This window comes from Xiphophorus maculatus, chromosome 13 (assembly GCF_002775205.1).
Source record: "Xiphophorus maculatus strain JP 163 A chromosome 13, X_maculatus-5.0-male, whole genome shotgun sequence".
NCBI lineage: Eukaryota > Metazoa > Chordata > Actinopteri > Cyprinodontiformes > Poeciliidae > Xiphophorus > Xiphophorus maculatus.
This window is the reverse complement of record NC_036455.1, coordinates 22,541,237-22,558,118: the sequence shown is the minus strand read 5'-3', so window position 1 is coordinate 22,558,118 and position 16,882 is coordinate 22,541,237. Positions and strand designations below refer to the sequence as shown.

The 16,882-nt window shown below is 36.3% G+C and overlaps 2 protein-coding genes across 5 annotated transcripts in view; one reads left to right on the top strand and one right to left on the bottom strand.

The window, feature by feature from the left end:
• The window catches only part of ctnnal1 (catenin alpha like 1), a 54,659-nt gene extending 44,992 nt beyond the window's left edge, over positions 1–9,667 (top strand). For 2 of the 4 annotated variants that reach the window (XM_023345034.1, XM_023345033.1), the window contains exons 11-19: positions 2–152; positions 2,065–2,102; positions 2,194–2,244; positions 2,518–2,672; positions 3,450–3,498; positions 4,056–4,112; positions 5,764–5,883; positions 6,713–6,796; positions 7,790–9,667. In XM_023345034.1, coding sequence (XP_023200802.1) covers positions 2–152; positions 2,065–2,102; positions 2,194–2,244; positions 2,518–2,672; positions 3,450–3,498; positions 4,056–4,112; positions 5,764–5,883; positions 6,713–6,796; positions 7,790–7,960 — 876 coding nt within the window. In that variant the 3' untranslated portion in view covers positions 7,961–9,667. Of the gene's footprint in view, position 1; positions 153–2,064; positions 2,103–2,193; positions 2,245–2,517; positions 2,673–3,449; positions 3,499–4,055; positions 4,113–5,763; positions 5,884–6,712; positions 6,821–7,789 lie in introns of all 4 variants that reach the window. The other 2 variants (XM_023345032.1, XM_023345031.1) reach the window with 1 other exon arrangement.
• A 25-nt stretch (positions 9,668–9,692) lies between these two features.
• fam206a (family with sequence similarity 206 member A) lies at positions 9,693–12,582 on the bottom strand. Its single transcript, XM_014476113.2, has 6 exons — positions 12,390–12,582; positions 12,259–12,310; positions 10,738–10,867; positions 10,565–10,641; positions 10,283–10,352; positions 9,693–10,132 (listed from the first exon to the last, which is right to left on the bottom strand). The coding sequence occupies exons 1-6, from the start codon at positions 12,469–12,471 to the stop codon at positions 10,001–10,003; spliced, it is 543 nt and encodes a 180-aa protein (XP_014331599.1). The 5' UTR covers positions 12,472–12,582; the 3' UTR covers positions 9,693–10,000.
• Between the last annotated feature and the right edge of the window lie 4,300 nt (positions 12,583–16,882).

Below are 16,882 nucleotides of genomic sequence, written 5' to 3'. Positions count from 1 at the left end.
GATCATCTCGGCTGCCCAGACGTTGGCCCTTCATCCATCCAGTAAGATTGCTAAAGAGAACCTGGAGGTGTTCTGCGAGGCCTGGGACTCCCAGCTCTGTGACATGGCTCTGCTGCTCAAAGAGATCAATGACGTCTTTGAAGGGAGACGAGGTGTGCTCACGATTAATTGATGGTCGTTGTAAACGCGGGCAATTGTGCTGGTTGCTGTTTTGCTTTCAGAATGCAGAAACGTGTATTTGAATCCGCAGAATCTATAGACAATTAAGTTAGCAAAGTTTTCTTTTTGGATCTATGTATATTTTAATCCATCTTCTAATATTTTAGCCTTTTCAAATTAAATGAAACATTGTGTAAAAAGGCACTACCTTTTTTTCTTACCCCAGTCAACACATTTTCAGACTACAGCTGATGGTCTTGCAGCTTGATTATCTTTTCACTGGAAATAACAACATTCTCTGTTAAAGCTCAGATGAATCATTTTGTCCTTGAAATCTTTCAGGAATATTAATGAAAGTTGAGACATTGCAAACAGTGTGGATATATTTATTTATTTATTTTATTTTTCAAAATGAATCATCACATGACGTGGGGGAGTATTTTATGCAACAGTTATCGTCACTGCCCTCGAACTTCTATGCATTCATTTCTTCTCTGCTCTGCGTGTCTTTACTTATTGTTCTGCCAGCAAACTGAAGCTCTCAAATCATGGGCAGACTCCTAAAATCAAAAGTTCTATCTTTATCAAGAAAAAGTAAAATGTTGAAAAAAGTATTTCCACATTGCTTTATTGTCACAATGAAACTTTTTTTTTATCTTCAAATAAAGGTCATATTCCGACACTCGAGGATTTTTCAACAATTACATCATGTCGGTCAGATCCTCAAAGAGCAAAGCCAACCCAAAGCCGTGTTAGTTTTACGAAAAGTTGTAATGGAAGGACACCTTTCAGAATGTTAAACCTTTGTCTTATTAGACCACAGAATATTTTCCCAGCAGTAGCAATCAATTGTTTGTTTGTTTTTTATCTCTGATTTTTACCCATTCTCTTTCTTTTTGTTTAATCATAAACACTGATCTTAATTGGGGTAATTGAGACCTGCAGTGCTTCAGATGTTCTCCGGGGTTCTTTTGAGACCTCATGAATGAGTCAGCCATGTGTTTTTGAAGAGCTTTTCCACGTTTTCTGCATTTAAGGATAACGGCTCTAAATGTGGTTCATTTGAGTCCCAATTCATTGGAAACAGTTTTGTAACTCTTTCCAGTCTGATAAATGTTGTTGACTTTCTCCCTCATGTGTTCCTGAATATCTTTAAATCCTGGTGTGATGTGTTGCTTTGTTAAACATTATAGCCTCCTTCATGTTGGCAGGCAGTGATTTCTTAATTCTACAGGTCAGGCGGTAATCAGACTTGAGTGTACTAGACTTGTGTTAGTAGAATTGAAAATAAAATGGAGTTAATCGTAATACTTTTTCTACCTTACAAGGGGGGCAATTACATTACTACCTAGAGCCAGATTAGTTTTTTTTCTTCTTAATAAAGGAATAATTTGAAAACTCCTTTATGAATTTGTTCTGCTTTTGCCTGATATAAAAAAATATGTTCATTGTCTGGAGAATATTTAGATGGGAAATCAGCCAGAGATTCTGAAAAGGGGCAAAAATATTTTCACAACACTTTACAGCATTGATTTATTTATTTATTTTTTAACCATACAAAGAAGGAAACTCCTTTTAATGCTCTGCTGTTTTAATGCTGGAATGCAGTGGAGAGTTTGACATGAACCCCATTATATGATTTGAACTCTCCCTCAGGTGGGTCAAGGATCGTGTTCATCGTCAAGCCAAAACGATGTCTTAAAATGCTTTATGGGCACCATAATGGGGTTTTTTCATGTCTTTTATTACAAATGTGGCAATAAACTTTATGAAGCTAGATAAAAATGCATAAAACTAGATAGTGATAAAATGATATGTGATAGAAGTAAAAGCAGCATCCATATCATATATCCCAATCGTTTGTCAAGATTAGAATGTAAGATAACAATAAATGTCTTCTTCTAGGTGACAAAAGGCCTTATCTGTCTCTTCCAAGACCTGGGGTGTGTATCACAGTGTTCATCATTATAAATGCTTTACTTATGCAATGATGTGTTGCCTTTTGCTTAATAGCACCATGTTTTTGTTCCACAGAAACACTCAGCTAATCTGAAGACTGCCAAGGCTGTCAAGTTGGATGCAGAGGTAGCACTCACTGCATGCTACACTTAATCACATCATGTTTTCTATGTTCTAGCAGCAGCATATTCATCACCAACAGGGTTTGCCTCACTCTCTTGGAGATGAATAATGTTTTTTTTTGGGGGGGGGGGTTCCAGAAAATGCAGCATTTTTGCTTAGCTGCATTTTACCAAAAGAAGCAGCAGGAAGTTTATTGCAGGCTATCTACAAGTGAAAATGCTCATTTACATTTCCAAAATAACCTCAGTTGCTCTGTGTGTATCTCTGTTGGTGCAGGAGCAGACGAGCATGGCCAAGCTGGGACTGGAGCTCCGTCTGCTGTCATCAGATGTGGACTCAGAGGTGGAGAAATGGGAGGAGCAGGAACATGACATAGTGCGGCAGAGCCAGAGCCTCGCCAGCATGGCATACAACATGTACCTGTTCACAAGGTACGGAACAGTACTCTTGTACAGTATATATAGCCGTCAACATATTTATTGGGACTGCTACAAAATCTGTATAAGAATTCCTAAAAGACAATGTTTTAGAAAAACTCCATCCTTATTAGAGTTTTTCAGAGTCCTGTGTCCTTTCTTGGGTGTGATGTATCCAGTCATGAAGCAAAAGGACACTTCCAACGTTTTACAACACAAGCACATCAAAAGTGATGCACGTACTTTAAAGACATCACGAGACTTTACGTTCGACAAATTATGTGTTTCAAAACACCCAAAATAGATGGGAAACAGTAGCTTTAGACTTTGCTTATTGAAATCTGATGACTTCTTTACATGAGAATGTTTAATTTGTTGAAAATTTGTAGTGGTCCTAAAACTGAATTTTAATTTTCTGTTAGATTAATCTATTCTATGGCTTTTGACACATTTTCACAAGAGGTTCAGATGAATTAGAATGGTGCTGCCTCTGGAGTTGGCTGAACTGGTTCAATCATTTCCAAATTATATATTGTACAAAAAAAAGAAAAGAGAAAAACAAAAAACAATCTAAGCAGCCACATGAATCTCCTCTGAGGCTTAGTGTTAATGAGATTCTCAATCCCCAAGCCATCAATATTTACAAAGCACATTTTGAGGATCGGGAAATGGTGACACAATATTAGGATTATAGTGATTTCTTTACACTTTTTATTCGTGGCGCTGAACATAGTAGTTTGTCCTTGTCCATCTTTCTCATCTACGTTATTATTTTTATTAATGAAACCGCAGAGGGGAGGGGCTGTTGAAGACAACTCTGGATCTTTTTCATCAAGCTGAGGTAATAACATCCACATCCTCCGACTTCCCCGGCTCCCCTCCCTATTTTCTCTTTTTCCACCTCAATTTATTGAAGTTGCAGATAAATGCATGTTATTCTACCACACTGAGGAGGAAGATCAATGGGTCAGTAAACGCACACAGCTATTCATTCATTAACCCCTTTTCAGATCTGACAGCAGATGTCAAAAAAATATTAATGTTGCTGGGAAGGCGATGCAGAAGCTTCCTGGCTGTGTCGGAGAGACGGGGCGATGTAGCTCTGTGCAGGGCTGTATCATATTGAACTTAGATCACTGCCAGTAACATAGAGTCATTTGTGAAATCACAGCACCATATATCACACAAGATTAATTCAGTTTGGGATGAAAAGAGATAAAAGAGAAAGAGAAATGAGAAGAAAAAGGAAGGCATATAGAAAAGAAGAACTAAGAAAAACTAAGTCATTCAAGATGTTTCGCTTTTGCTTCTTTGTTGCTGTTGACAAGCTTCCTTAGTGCAAAGTTGAAAAAGATGAACATTTTCTTGTGTTTATGCAAGTTTTAACTTATTTTTAAGGTTTTGTCAGAAGAGGGTCTTCAGCTTTGTTCATCTCTTCATACATTTTCCACTCAGGTAAATATACTGTCTCATAGTGCAAATGATACATCAACAATAAAGTGATTATTTTTCTTCTTATTTTTCTGAATGTCATTGTAAACAATATTTTGCCTGAGTTGGGGTTAGTGTTATGTTTCTTTCCGTACTGTTTCTATAATACCCAATATCTTCAACGTACTTTATAAGAATTACATTGATTGACATTCTTTCCACTAGTTTTCAGGCATAAAGCCCCAAAATCCTGACCAATGTATTAGAGCCAAACATTGTGTGGTTCTAATACATTAGAGCCACACAATGTATTAATCTTAAACTCAGCATTAACATGACCCTTGCAGCATTTGAAAAAGGTCTTTTTATAGCACCCCCCCCCCGCACACTCCAAAAAACAAAGCATCTTCCACATTTATTAGAGCCCCTTTTAAGACATTTGTAAAAACATTAAGATAAAGTTTTCATTTGTTACTATAACATAAACTCACATTTTTTCCCCCCCAAATCTAAATCATTGTAATTTATTCAGCCTAAAAATAAGAAGCCTATAATCCCGCAATTAGTGGCAATCCCAGCAAGTCCTTTGAAGCCATTGTCGTTGCAACAATTCTTTTCCAATTTATACCCTAACATTTTAGATAATCAAAATTTCCAGTACCTTTAAATTAGTAATATTATCAATTAACCAGTCTTATATGACCTGACACAAAAGCCAAGTGTGTTAATCTTTATACATATAATTATTTTGTAAAAAAAAACAAAAACAAACTGGATTGTTATTGACCATTGAATACAGGGTCAACAACACACAGGCTCTATTAAATGATATGAAGCTGGAGTGCCATAAGAGTCGATTTCAACCTAAATCAAAATGTTAATATTTTAAACGTATTATTTTACTATTATGTTCCAAGATACTTTAGTAGATTAGTCCAATTCGAATACACTGAGAACAGCTTCTAACCTCTCACTTCTTCACACACCCAGCCTGGCATTGCTTGCTTATTGGGTCTGCCTTATAAATCACACTACAAGAGCAGGAAATTAAGGCTGTCACACACCTCTTTCCCTCCCGAGAGCAGAGATCCCACAACAAACACAGCCTCTGTGGCTTCCTTCCTCTCGCCCTCGACCAACTCCTTCCCCACGTCCTCCGAGTTAATTTAAATGGCTCTTTTTGACAGGCTTTAACGACTGTCATTTGTCACTGCAGCACATGCGGCTGTGGGTGTCTGTGCTGCTGTGCACGTGTGGATGTGAGGAGGGGGGTGCCATGTGCTTGACTCTCAACAGAGTCATAATCAAGGGGCAAAGTGTTACTGATGAAGCGTCTACATCCAGATAGCTCCCTATCAAACCAAGCTGCTGTGTGCTTTTGTCAGTGAAAAAATGTCACTACAGTCATGTAAGTGAAGTAGATCTGGGGATTAACCCAGTTGCTTTAACAGAATAAGGCAGTTCATCACTGTTGCTGATGGATTAGGGCCACCAATTCTGATTTTCTGTATCATTTTCATCTTTTTTTTTTTTACTATCCATGTTTTGTCTAGAAAGAGCACTAAATTCATTCATTCACCCTGACTTCCTGTAGAAAATCTGCAGTTCTGAAAGACATCTCTGACTCTCTCTCGCTTTCCCTTCCACTGTTTTTATCTCATTCTCGCTGTTCCAGCTGGTTGATGAGGAAAAGTCTGTGGTGATCACAGAAACGGAGAAGCTGGTGGTGTTGTGCCAGCAGCTGCAGATGGGGGCCAAAACTCCTGTACAGGGCAAGACTGCCACCTTCCAGAAGGTAACCATACTACACCTGTTAGGGTTTTGATTTTATTGTTTATTTTTAGGAAATATAGTTACTTTGTGTTGCACAAGGTTTACAGTGTTGCTATTAGAAAGTTCTGCAGTATCAATTTTACATCAGTTTCAGACAGAAGTCACTGGGTCCATGAGGACGCTGTTGTTATCTTGATAGTTAAAGGGTTTTAATTTAGTAGTTGGCTTGTAAAATAGATTCTGACATCTGATTGGTTAACCTGTGCAGTGGTTAGCCGCACTTTGTTTTTTAAAACTTGGATATCAAATTAATTCCCAGTGTGCAGCAACACAAGACAAATTATTTATATTGTTACATTTATATTGTTATATATTTTATTATCTAATAAAATATGGGCTCCATATTTTATTAAATATGCATTTTAAAGACTTTTGGAGACATTTAAAAAAATTTAATTATTGTATTTATGTAGTTAATTTACATATTTCTTATTTGATGTCAACTGTCATATAAATGTTTATTCACTGACTTATTTGTATATTAAGTTGATCCAAATTGTGTCAAAATATCCAGAATTTTAATGTAGTTTCAATAATTTGTTTGTTTGTTTACTCATAATTTTCAATGTTACAAAAAAAATGTCAGGCTTGGTGGACTTTTATTAAATAAAAGAAATTGACAATGGTTGCAGAGGGTTATTTGAGTGTTGTGTTCTTGGCATATGTTGTATTTTCTCTAATGCAAAAAGTCTGTCCTTATATGGTCAGGAACAAGAAGAAAGTTTAACTGAATAATTTAAACCTTAGCAGACATATCTTGTTAAATGACTTGATGTTTTCTTTGTCTGCAGGTGGATTCATCCATTCAGACAACCAGAAACATCATGACTGTGGTCCTCTCCATCCTCCCCATTAGTAATAAGCTAAATAAAAAGGTAACATCCACATGCTGGTTTAAGGTAAATGTGTGCTTTTTTAAATAATGTTATTATTTTGCCTCAGGGCAACAGCTAGATTTTAACAAGTTCCACATCTTTCATTTGTAGAAAATGGTATTATACTTTTAAAAGTTCAGATTTACTCATCTTGGTGTGAATATATTTTTTTGTCAGAAGGAAATTAGTCCTTTTGTAAGTAACAAAATAGCTGCATTTACATATTAAAAAAAAGATGGACGGTCAAGTCGAAACACAACCAATCCCCATTACCAGACAAACCCTAATTAAAATCTTACCATCAAAGTAATATTCAATGAAACCTTAGCAGGGTTTCATTATTATATTCTTTAATAGTATTTATTAATACTCTGGCAAGTTACTTGTTATATTACAAACAAAATCCTCACGCACCATTGATAGAGATAAAAAATAGATGTTTTGTGCACAATATGGAAATATTTTGCTATTTTTTCCTATGTGAAAATAAACGTTTTAAATGAAGCAGTTTTGAGACTAAAAGCCTTTTCTATGCATTAGCATATAAAAGGCAATGACAATTATAGTAATTGTCATCTGTATCATTCTGGTTAATTTGAGTCTGTGATTCACTAAATGGATTCATTGAACCTGCTAATTAAAGAATTTTTATACTCTTTATAATCTTTTGTCAGAAATGGTCTAAAATTCTGACAGGGAGCCTCAGTTCCCTGCAGGACTGGGGAGATTCAAAGAGGTTCTTTTATATTAAACAAGACAATTTTAGGCCTCAGTTTGATACAAGAACTATTTTCAGAACATATTCAACATTTGTTTGGTTTGATGGATTTAATAGAAATCACCTTCATATACTGTAGATTAACATGTAAAACAACATGAGCATCTTTTATTCTTATTTTAGCTCTTTACCAATTAAATGAGTTGAAAATGTCTGAAAACGGACAAATTTTTTTCTTCATGTCTAATTATTTATTTATCCCATTGAATTTGCAGTACAAGTCAGAGAGGACGAGCCTCAGTTCCCTGCAGGACTGGGGAGAACGTCCGGACGTATCCACGCCTGTCAAAGAGGAGGGGGCTCTAAGCAGCAAAAACACAAACGGCTTTGGAGTCAAATCCCTGGAACAGCACATGGCCGGCCTCAACCTCCTGGAGAGCAAATAATCCTGGAGAATGTCTCCTTGTTTTTTTTTTCCCCACTGTTGTTGTCAGAGCACCACATAGCCAACCTTACCTCTGTGAAATTATCCCATCATCCCCTCCTACCACTGTAGCCTGGACTTGAACTACAAGGCAAAGATGGCTGCCTTCGGGTCAGATAGATTGAATTTGGTACGTGGGGGATAACTCTGAAGGTGTGCCAAGAAAGAAATGCAAACTGAAGCTCTGTATGTCCAACGAGGTGGATTCACTCCACTTTAGGTACTTAGCATGAACCACTAGTCAATAATCAGCCTTCAAATTTAACAGATTTTTGACTCAATTTTGATTTTCAGGGTTCCTCAACATTCATATACAAATTTCATACGTTTTCAGTTTAAAAAAAAATTTCTAGCATTCTGTAGATAAACAGAACAAAAACGAGGTCTTTTCACAAAATCATGAAATTGGCCACCAGTTTTCTGTGTGGTTTAGAGGCATCTGGAGTATATTACACGAAGTCTACTTCAAAATCTTTAACTCCTGGATTTGTCAAAGTGTCAGACTAAAAGCAGATTATTTAAAGCACAGTTTGTGTGCTTTGGTACCAAAAGCTGCAGTTTTTGTCTTTGTCTGGCATTATAATCCCACTAACTTTAAGAACCACGTATGCCGTTCCAATTGAATTTGCTTAGACAAATAAATAAATAAAACTACTGCCCCCTTTTTAAAATGTTGAGTGTGCATTCAGTCATTAAGTGAAAAACCAAAATGCTGAAACAATAAAATCAAGTGTGATGCGTCTATTCAAAGATAATAAATGCATCTTTAAGAATTTTTGGACTGAAAATACCTTAGATGGAAAAATAAAACTGGAATATTCAACAATTTTCCACACTTATCCAGACCTCAAAAATACTAAGAGCAGATTGAAAGCTTCTCCAGGCTGTGTTGGAACCCTGTTTGTTAGGAGTCATAGTTCAGCCACACATCTGTTGTCTCAACGTGCCTGTGTGCCCGACCCCCCTTTGTTTTTTGATGTATTGTAACTGTGTTGCACAAGCATGGTGGCAACATGTGTGACTGCCATAATGTCACTTCCATGCAGATAACATAAAAAAAAAAAAAAAACACTATATTTGCCATAGCATTTACTATAGAACATTCCCCATGTGACATGTTGATAGAAAAATAGGATTCATGCCAAATGATTGAAAAACATTAGCGGAGATATTTTTTTCCTTTGAGTGACAAGAAAAAGCTAGAGTTGGTGAGTAAAGCTGCTGAGGAATCAGGATTTTATTTTAAAGCATGTTAAGCGAAACCAAATCATCTGTCGGATTTAAGAGTTGTGAACGGGCATCGAATAGAACCGTCAAGTGTACTTGTTATGAAGACTATCAGTGTGAAGCTGCCAAACAGGCCAATATGTATTATAGTTTATGAGGTGTTTAAATATGTAGTGTGGTACTTAAAGCAGTTGATGTGGATCTGAAGGTAATCACTTTGGTACTGTGAGAACAGGAGATAATGACTCAAATCTACAATATATAGTAGGCTTTAGGGAAATTCTGTACCTTTTATGAAAGCAACTAGATATTCTGGACATTATAATGCCACCACGGATTTAAAAAAAATGTTTAAAAAAAACATCTAGTTTTGGACCATCTATTTTTTTTTGTTGAAAGGCTGATAAGAGGGTGAGAAAATAAATAAAAAATATTTTTCATACATTTGTTTGATTTTTTTATTAACAAAAACAACAACAAAATACACCTGCAAATTATCTGCAGCATTTCACAGAAGACTTTGTTGCTTTCTCTTATATTACTCAAATAACATAAAAACAAATTAGTCACAATTAAAGCACTTTTAAGTTGAAAACATCCTGGAGTCTTTGTAACATGATAAACTGAAGGCACTTTCCTTCTGTTGCATAAGTGTCTTACAGGAGAGTCAGTCAGTCAACTTTCTCAGTCTTTGTTTTGAACCAACCTGGAGAGAGAGAGTGAGAGGAGAAAACCAAAGAAACTCTTTCGGATCAGGTTAGTCTTCAATGATCCATTAGGGGGGTTGTGACAAACTGCGTTTGGAAACGACAGCCTCAAACTCTTCTCTTGTCAGGAGGTTTTCAGTTATGCTCTTGCTTTCCTCAAACTTTGGAAGGATGACAGCAATATATCCTTCAGTAGACGGCTGGTCAGAGTGGATGACAAAAGAGAAAAGCGTTTTCAAGCACTTTATTTCATAAAGTAAGGAAAAAAAGGCTTATACTTTGAGTTATTACTTTACAGATTTAACCTATGATGGATCTAATATAAGTAACATGTTAAATTACGAATTTACCTTTTCTAGCAAGAGATTTGGGGTTTCTAAAATGTTCTCATTGACTTCCAGAAGACGCCCCCTTATGCAACTGAAACAAAAAAATATTGCAAAGAGTCAAATATCAATATAAGGAAGAGGTTTAGGGCCACCGAGAAAAAAAAAGCTGAGATTAAAGTCAGAATTCTGACTTTAATCTCAGAATTCTGACTTTAATCTCAGCTTTTTTTTTTTTTCTCGGTGGCCCTAATCCTCTTCCGTACCAATATGTTCACAAGAGGGGGGGGGGGAAGAAAATCTCACCTGTAGATTGTGTACTCCGTGTCATCTGAGCACATTATCCTGCACAAAGGTGCAAAATCTGTAAGGAACTGCGCCCCCTATTGTCAGAGAGGGGAAAAACATACCAGGAATTGGGGTTTAAAAACAGTTCCTATACACATCTACCAAAAACATCTGAAGCTTCATGACTTTACCCGTTTGGACTTCCCGGACACTTTATTATTCAAGCGACTGCAGCCGTTACTGATCTGGTAATTGATGCTTTTGATTGCGCGTCCATCCTGAAGTATCGGATGAGTTTCTGCTAAGGTCACAACGCACAACCTGCAATAGGAAAATTATATTTTGACACACCTTACAATTTGTTTATAGGTAGAATTTTTTACAGTGTAATGGACTGAAGGATACTTAGAAGTAAAACCTGGGCTCAACTGTAATTTAGAATTAAATGGTTAAAAAAGGAAACACACAAGAAGATAAAGAAGTGAGGGACATATAGAAGAACAAAATTAGCCAGGACAAGGAGGTAAGAAAAAAAGGAAGGAAGCAAGAAAGTAAGGACAACAAAATAAGGGAATTTTTAGACTATAGGATTGGGAACAAAATTTCAAATTGAATTAGGACTGGACTTTTAATACCACGGGAAACTTCAACATGTGAATACACTTTGATCTAAAGCAAAATGTTTAGATCAGTGCCCTGGTTATGTTTAGGATTTTTATCTACCAGATAGCAACCTCTGCCCAGGTTTGACCTGTACCGAGTTCCATTCATCTCATCCAATCATGCTGAGCAAACTCCCCTTTTCCTGTGCAGTGGGAAAATCCTCCTACAGCACAATGATGCCTGCGCCTCCATGTTTTAAGGTACAGATGTTGTGCTCAAGGTGCACTGCTCAGATTTCCGCCAGAAATAGCTTTTGGCAAGATCAGTTTTAATCTCATTTGAGTAATTATGTTCTCCCACGAGTTTGCATGGCTTGTGCCAAACTAAAAACTGACCTTCCAATGGTTTTCTTTGAACTGTAGCTTTCTTTTTACTAATCTCTCAAAAAAGATCCGTTTGTGGAGTACACAACTCATAAATGTCCTATCCACAGATTCTCAAACTTCAATGTGGATCTCCAGGGTATCCGAAGACCTCTCAGCTGATTAATACTGCCCTTGCCAGCCTCTAAGTTCAAATGGACAAACATGTCTTAACAGGTTTGAAGGTGGGTCACACCATTTTTTTGTTCATATTAAAACAAACCTGCACAAGATACCCAAAGCTTGGCATACTCTTTTATAACCTCAGTCTGCTTTAAACTTCACAATCACTATCTGGTCTTTTGTGCTTCTTGGTCTTCAAAAATGCAGGATATTCACCATTGTCCTCAAACAAATCTTTGAGTATCGAGATTTATACTGAGCATAAACTCAGCAGACTCTGCTGTCTGTATTTATGTAGGATGTAAAGAAGACCAAACTGTTTTCAGATTTTTGTTGAGTTAAAATAATTTTAATAAAAAAAAACATTTGGGATTAAAATACACTGACGCTTCTTTGTAACGTGGCAAAACGAGGAGTACTTTTACAAATCACTGCAAACGTGCGCCTTCATCATCGCATTCAGTTATTTTCAAGCTCTTTGTTATGTTACGAGATCATAATGGATCATAAACTAAAGTCCAGATATTGTAACTCAAATAGGCGATTATTAAAATAACGAATTACCTGTTTGAATGTTGTAAGATGCAATGATCCTCACACAATTTTCCCTTCATATCTAAAAAAAACATAAAGAGAGTATATAAAAACAGAACAAGAAAATTTTGCTTTTTGTTAAATAATATTAATATTATTACCTGCTCTGTACCACCGTGTGAAATATCGGCCGATAACAGAGGGCGCTTCTGCGTCTGCGTTACTCTGCTCCACACAGTCCATCAAGACAATTCAACCAACAACCTTAAACAATTAAATAAATAATAATAATAAACCTGAACACATTTGCTTCATATGTGCTTAGCTTGACGGAAATGTAACGGCGTGACACCAGAGTTGTCCGCCTTTCAAATGTCTCCGGAGTCTTGGAAAAGGACATAATAGTATAGGTTCCGCCAGGGGTTGCTTACTAGAAGAGAATAAGATACGATGAGACGAGCGAAACATTATTCAGTAAGAGTCTTTGTATAAAAACGCGAGTGGTTCCGCTCACCTATCTTATAAGTTCAGTGTATTTTTAAGGACATTTATATTTACCTGGACATTTCTTATACTCCAAGTATTCATCGCTATTGCAAAATACATTCTACAAGAGCCGTAATTTCCATTAAGTAAGCAGGAAAAATAAGTATTCCTCTTTTTGTGTTATTATTTTAAAATAATTTGTTGATGGGTCACAGCATAGATAAATGTTGCCCCTTGAATTTTTGCTACATGTCTACATAAAAAACCGTCGTTTTGAATAATAATAATAATATTAATAATAATAATAGCTATTGTTATTATTATTATTTAATACATACATATATTTAAATTGCAGTTTGTTATCCACGTCACCACAATTTTGAAATAATTTATTGAATTTATATATATCTTTTAAAAAAAATCTTTAACAGCTAGATTAAATAACTCAGTATAAATTTAAAAAGGAAATTACTCATTCATGAAAAATTACATTTGATTTGATTTGACAAACATCCCTCATAATGTGACCACATAGACTAGCCACTAGATGGCAGAACATTTCCGACAACAGAATACACAGCTCCTACTGTTTACATAAGATCCCCCGAAAGCTCAATGCTCGCGAGACATTGTACGGTGACGAATCAGGTGCATTTTGGTTTATGTAAGCCAGTCAAGAAAAGGTTAGAACTTATATCATCTCATCAGGACAGCTTAGGACATCTGTTCATTTTTGACAATTTGGAGTATTGTTTTCAACCTAGCTCTAATGCTTCTCACATATGCCATATTGAGTCTATGTTGAGTTTTCCAATCAATGTATTATGCAATGCAGAAGTCTTGGATAGATCATGTGTTCAGGAACTATGGAATGTTTTCTTTTCCTTTGGATCTTACAAATACAGCTCCTGAGGGATTCAGGCAAATGAACTGCCAAGCATATCTGGTATTATATGTTCCATTACCTTCCCTCTGTGGACACTGCTACCAGTAGCATGAGGTAAATTACATGGTAATGACTTCATCTCTGTAGCATAATTGAGAGAAATCAAGCCCAGGAGCTATTTGGCAGATGCTTGTTCCACACAATGAGTTTTCCGTGTACCCACTCGCCACTTCTAAATCTATGAGACTTTTTCTGTCCTAGTTGATCCTGATTAGTTTTTCCATTCTTCCTCCGTCTGCGACCTATGCAAAAACTTTCCACAATGAAGCTGACATAAACAGAGTCTGATCTGAACCGATGACGTGGAAGACAGTCAAACAATAAACACAACCACAATCAATACAGTTTAAGAGCCTTATTGAATGTGCAATGCAACTTTATAGCTCCCCCAACACTTGCTCTCAAAGTACCTAATAAATGTGAGATGTCATTAGGTATTCTGTAATGCTTAATGACATTTGCATAAGCTTGTGACAGTATTTTTCTTTCTCCTCACATTGAACTCCTTATTTTTTATTTGTTATTCCCCTCTTTTCCACATTTTGAGACTTGCCTCTAGGATGCACTGGCCATGAAACAGATGTGCAGAGTGCCTCCAGCTGCACGGGCTTCAGTGAATGAATGTGTGTTCAGGATTCACACATAGCTCCACGTCAGTTACTGCAAATCCTCTCCAGTCTGCCTTCCGTCTGCTTGGCTCCAGCAGTCCGTCTCTTCACGTGGATGCCTTCCAGCTTCTTTCTGTGAATTGGTCTCTGTGGTTCTGGTGTAGCTGGTATTTTTGAGTATAATGAAAGACACAAAAACATAATATAAGACTAACTAAAAATTAAGACGTTAATATGTTCTACTTTTGTATTATGACCAAGTGAGACAGACGAGGTGTCTTGAGAAGCAGATTAAATGCCTCTGAAATAGAGTAAATGCTAGTGCTCATGCAAAAAGAAAAAACTATTTTAACCATCTGTAGTGTTCTTCCCATGACTTGATGAATGTCACACTCCTTTTATAACTGTGTTTCAGGTCTTTGAGGTCTGTGGGCTTTAAGTCGCAAGCAGTCATTCTAAAATACTTCTGTCTCACAACTTTTACTTTTTTTCCCCCCTTAGACTTTAGCAGAATTTGTCACTGTCAAATTATTTTTACACGTCGTCCAGTTAAATCTTGGAACTATAGCTTCATTATCTCTAAAACATTGTGTTGAATGTGCTGCTCAGTTCCCATAGGTACTTGATTCACTCGGCTATAACATTACTCCCAGCTCTGAACTCATTGGAAAGAAGAACAGATGACAATTATAATCAGTTTGACAGACATGTGGGTTTCATCTGTTGGAGCTGATAAAAACTAAAACATTTCATTCTTGTGACATTATAGATAAGGTTAATGGACACAACAGCCTTTCCCTTTCATTTAACTGCACAATTATTACAAAATATAGCACACTATTAAATTATAAATCTCCACAGCAGAATTTCAATAAAAATGAAACACACTGACACACAAATGTAAATAACAATAGAGAAAAACACAAATAATCAAACTTCCGTTTACACCTTTATCATTACAAATGAAACAATAAAACTAAACTAACCAAAAAACTGACTATGGAATTTTGTCAACAAGTTGAATTTGATTTAATATTCTACTTCTGATATTTATAGGTTATCCATGAGGGTGTTTTATCAAATACTACCTGCTCTAACGTTTCTTCAGTATCATCACAAGGAAATATTGCTCTCTAGGTCCACTATGGAAATAAACATATTTAACATATCTAAATGACATATTTAATCACACAAAAAATCAATTACTCTGAACTGAAACTGGTGCTGGTTCTTCTAAACAGTTTAAATGTCATGTTTACAGCAGTTTTATCACTCTCTAAGGTCTCCTTTAATGCTGACAGATACTAAGCAGCTTGCAGCTGCAATCAATCAAGTCAACATTTCTGTTTTTTTTTTATCTTTCTCCAAAGGCAGGAAAGGACAGGCAGTGAAAAACCTGTGCTTCTGCAAGTGCATATCTGCTGTCAGACCCATTTTCAAACCCCTGCAAAAACGTCTAACCATTTAAGGACCTAGAGAAAGCCTATAGAAATGCTGCTCAAGACTTATTTCAATTAACAAAATATATGGCTTCTTTGAACCACAGTGGGTCAATGTTAACTGTGTTAAACTCTGCAAGTTCCTGGAAATGTTAGCTTTAAGAAAGATTGCCTTTTTTTTCACCCGCCATTGATGCAATTTCTGTACTATCTGACGTGTGAAAAATGAGAGGAAGTGGTCTCAGCAGGGACGTTTCAACCAGTATACTGGCAGTTTAGGACACAGCTACGCTCTGAGTTGCTGATCGGTTTCATCCTGTGTGTTGCTTTCAGTTTCATCAAACAATAAAAAATATTGGGAAGTTAAAGTTATTTCTTTAACTGTGAGAAATAAATGTGTAATTTTATGCTGGGTGTGTAAATAAAGCCTATATACAAGCAAAGTAAAACTTCATTTTTGAAAGGGTATTCCAGATATCTGCATTTCTTTTTATGCAGAACATTCTAGCTCAGGTCTAGCAGCAAAACATAAATTTCCAGCCGATTACATCAGCTCGCCATGTTCCTTGGAAAAAACTTGGATGTTTTGCTGTTCTTATTTCTCATAAATGTTTGCTTTTTGTTTGTTATTTTTTCTTCTTGGCTCCGTGCACAGCCTTGGTTGTATTGGCTCAGTATCCTGTAGTTTAACAGTGAAGGCCATGTTCTCATGTTTTTTTTTTTCTTTTCTCTACGACCAACATTAAAAAGGTTCTGCAAATGGTTCACAACGTTGGAGTCATTTACAGTATCGTCATTTAATGAGAACTAATTTATTCAAAGCATTTTTACTTCGAAGTTCCCGTGTTTCCATCCACCCTTTGTCCTCTGAAAAAATCTTTTTCATGCATACCAAACTGAACTTGAAGTAGATTTACACAATCTAGCAGTATTCTGACAGGAAATGAATACGCTGACGCCTTTTTGTACCATGCTTATAACAGAAATTCCCCTTTTGCGCTGTTAACTGACCACGTATCTCTGCTGTCAAATTGAAAGGAAGGTATTTTTGATCAGGCCATAAAAATATTTATGTGCGTGTTCCACAGCTCACCAGTAAGCTCTTGGTGAAGTCAGGGGTTTGGTCAGCTGGACCTTGGGGATAATGTGGTAAGACTTCAGGAACTCAAATAATA

What these genes read in the sequence shown, in the direction of transcription:
- fam206a (XM_014476113.2), bottom strand. Translation starts at nt 12,471, where the DNA reads ATGGACTGTGTGGAGCAGAGTAACGCAGACGCAGAAGCGCCCTCTGTT. An exon ending in TGTCCGGGAAGTCCAAACGG is followed by an intron (nt 10,642 to 10,737) that starts GTAAAGTCATGA and finishes CTCTGACAATAG; the next exon opens with GGGGCGCAGTTCCTTACAGA. An exon ending in CAAATCTCTTGCTAGAAAAG is followed by an intron (nt 10,133 to 10,282) that starts GTAAATTCGTAA and finishes CACTCTGACCAG; the next exon opens with CCGTCTACTGAAGGATATAT.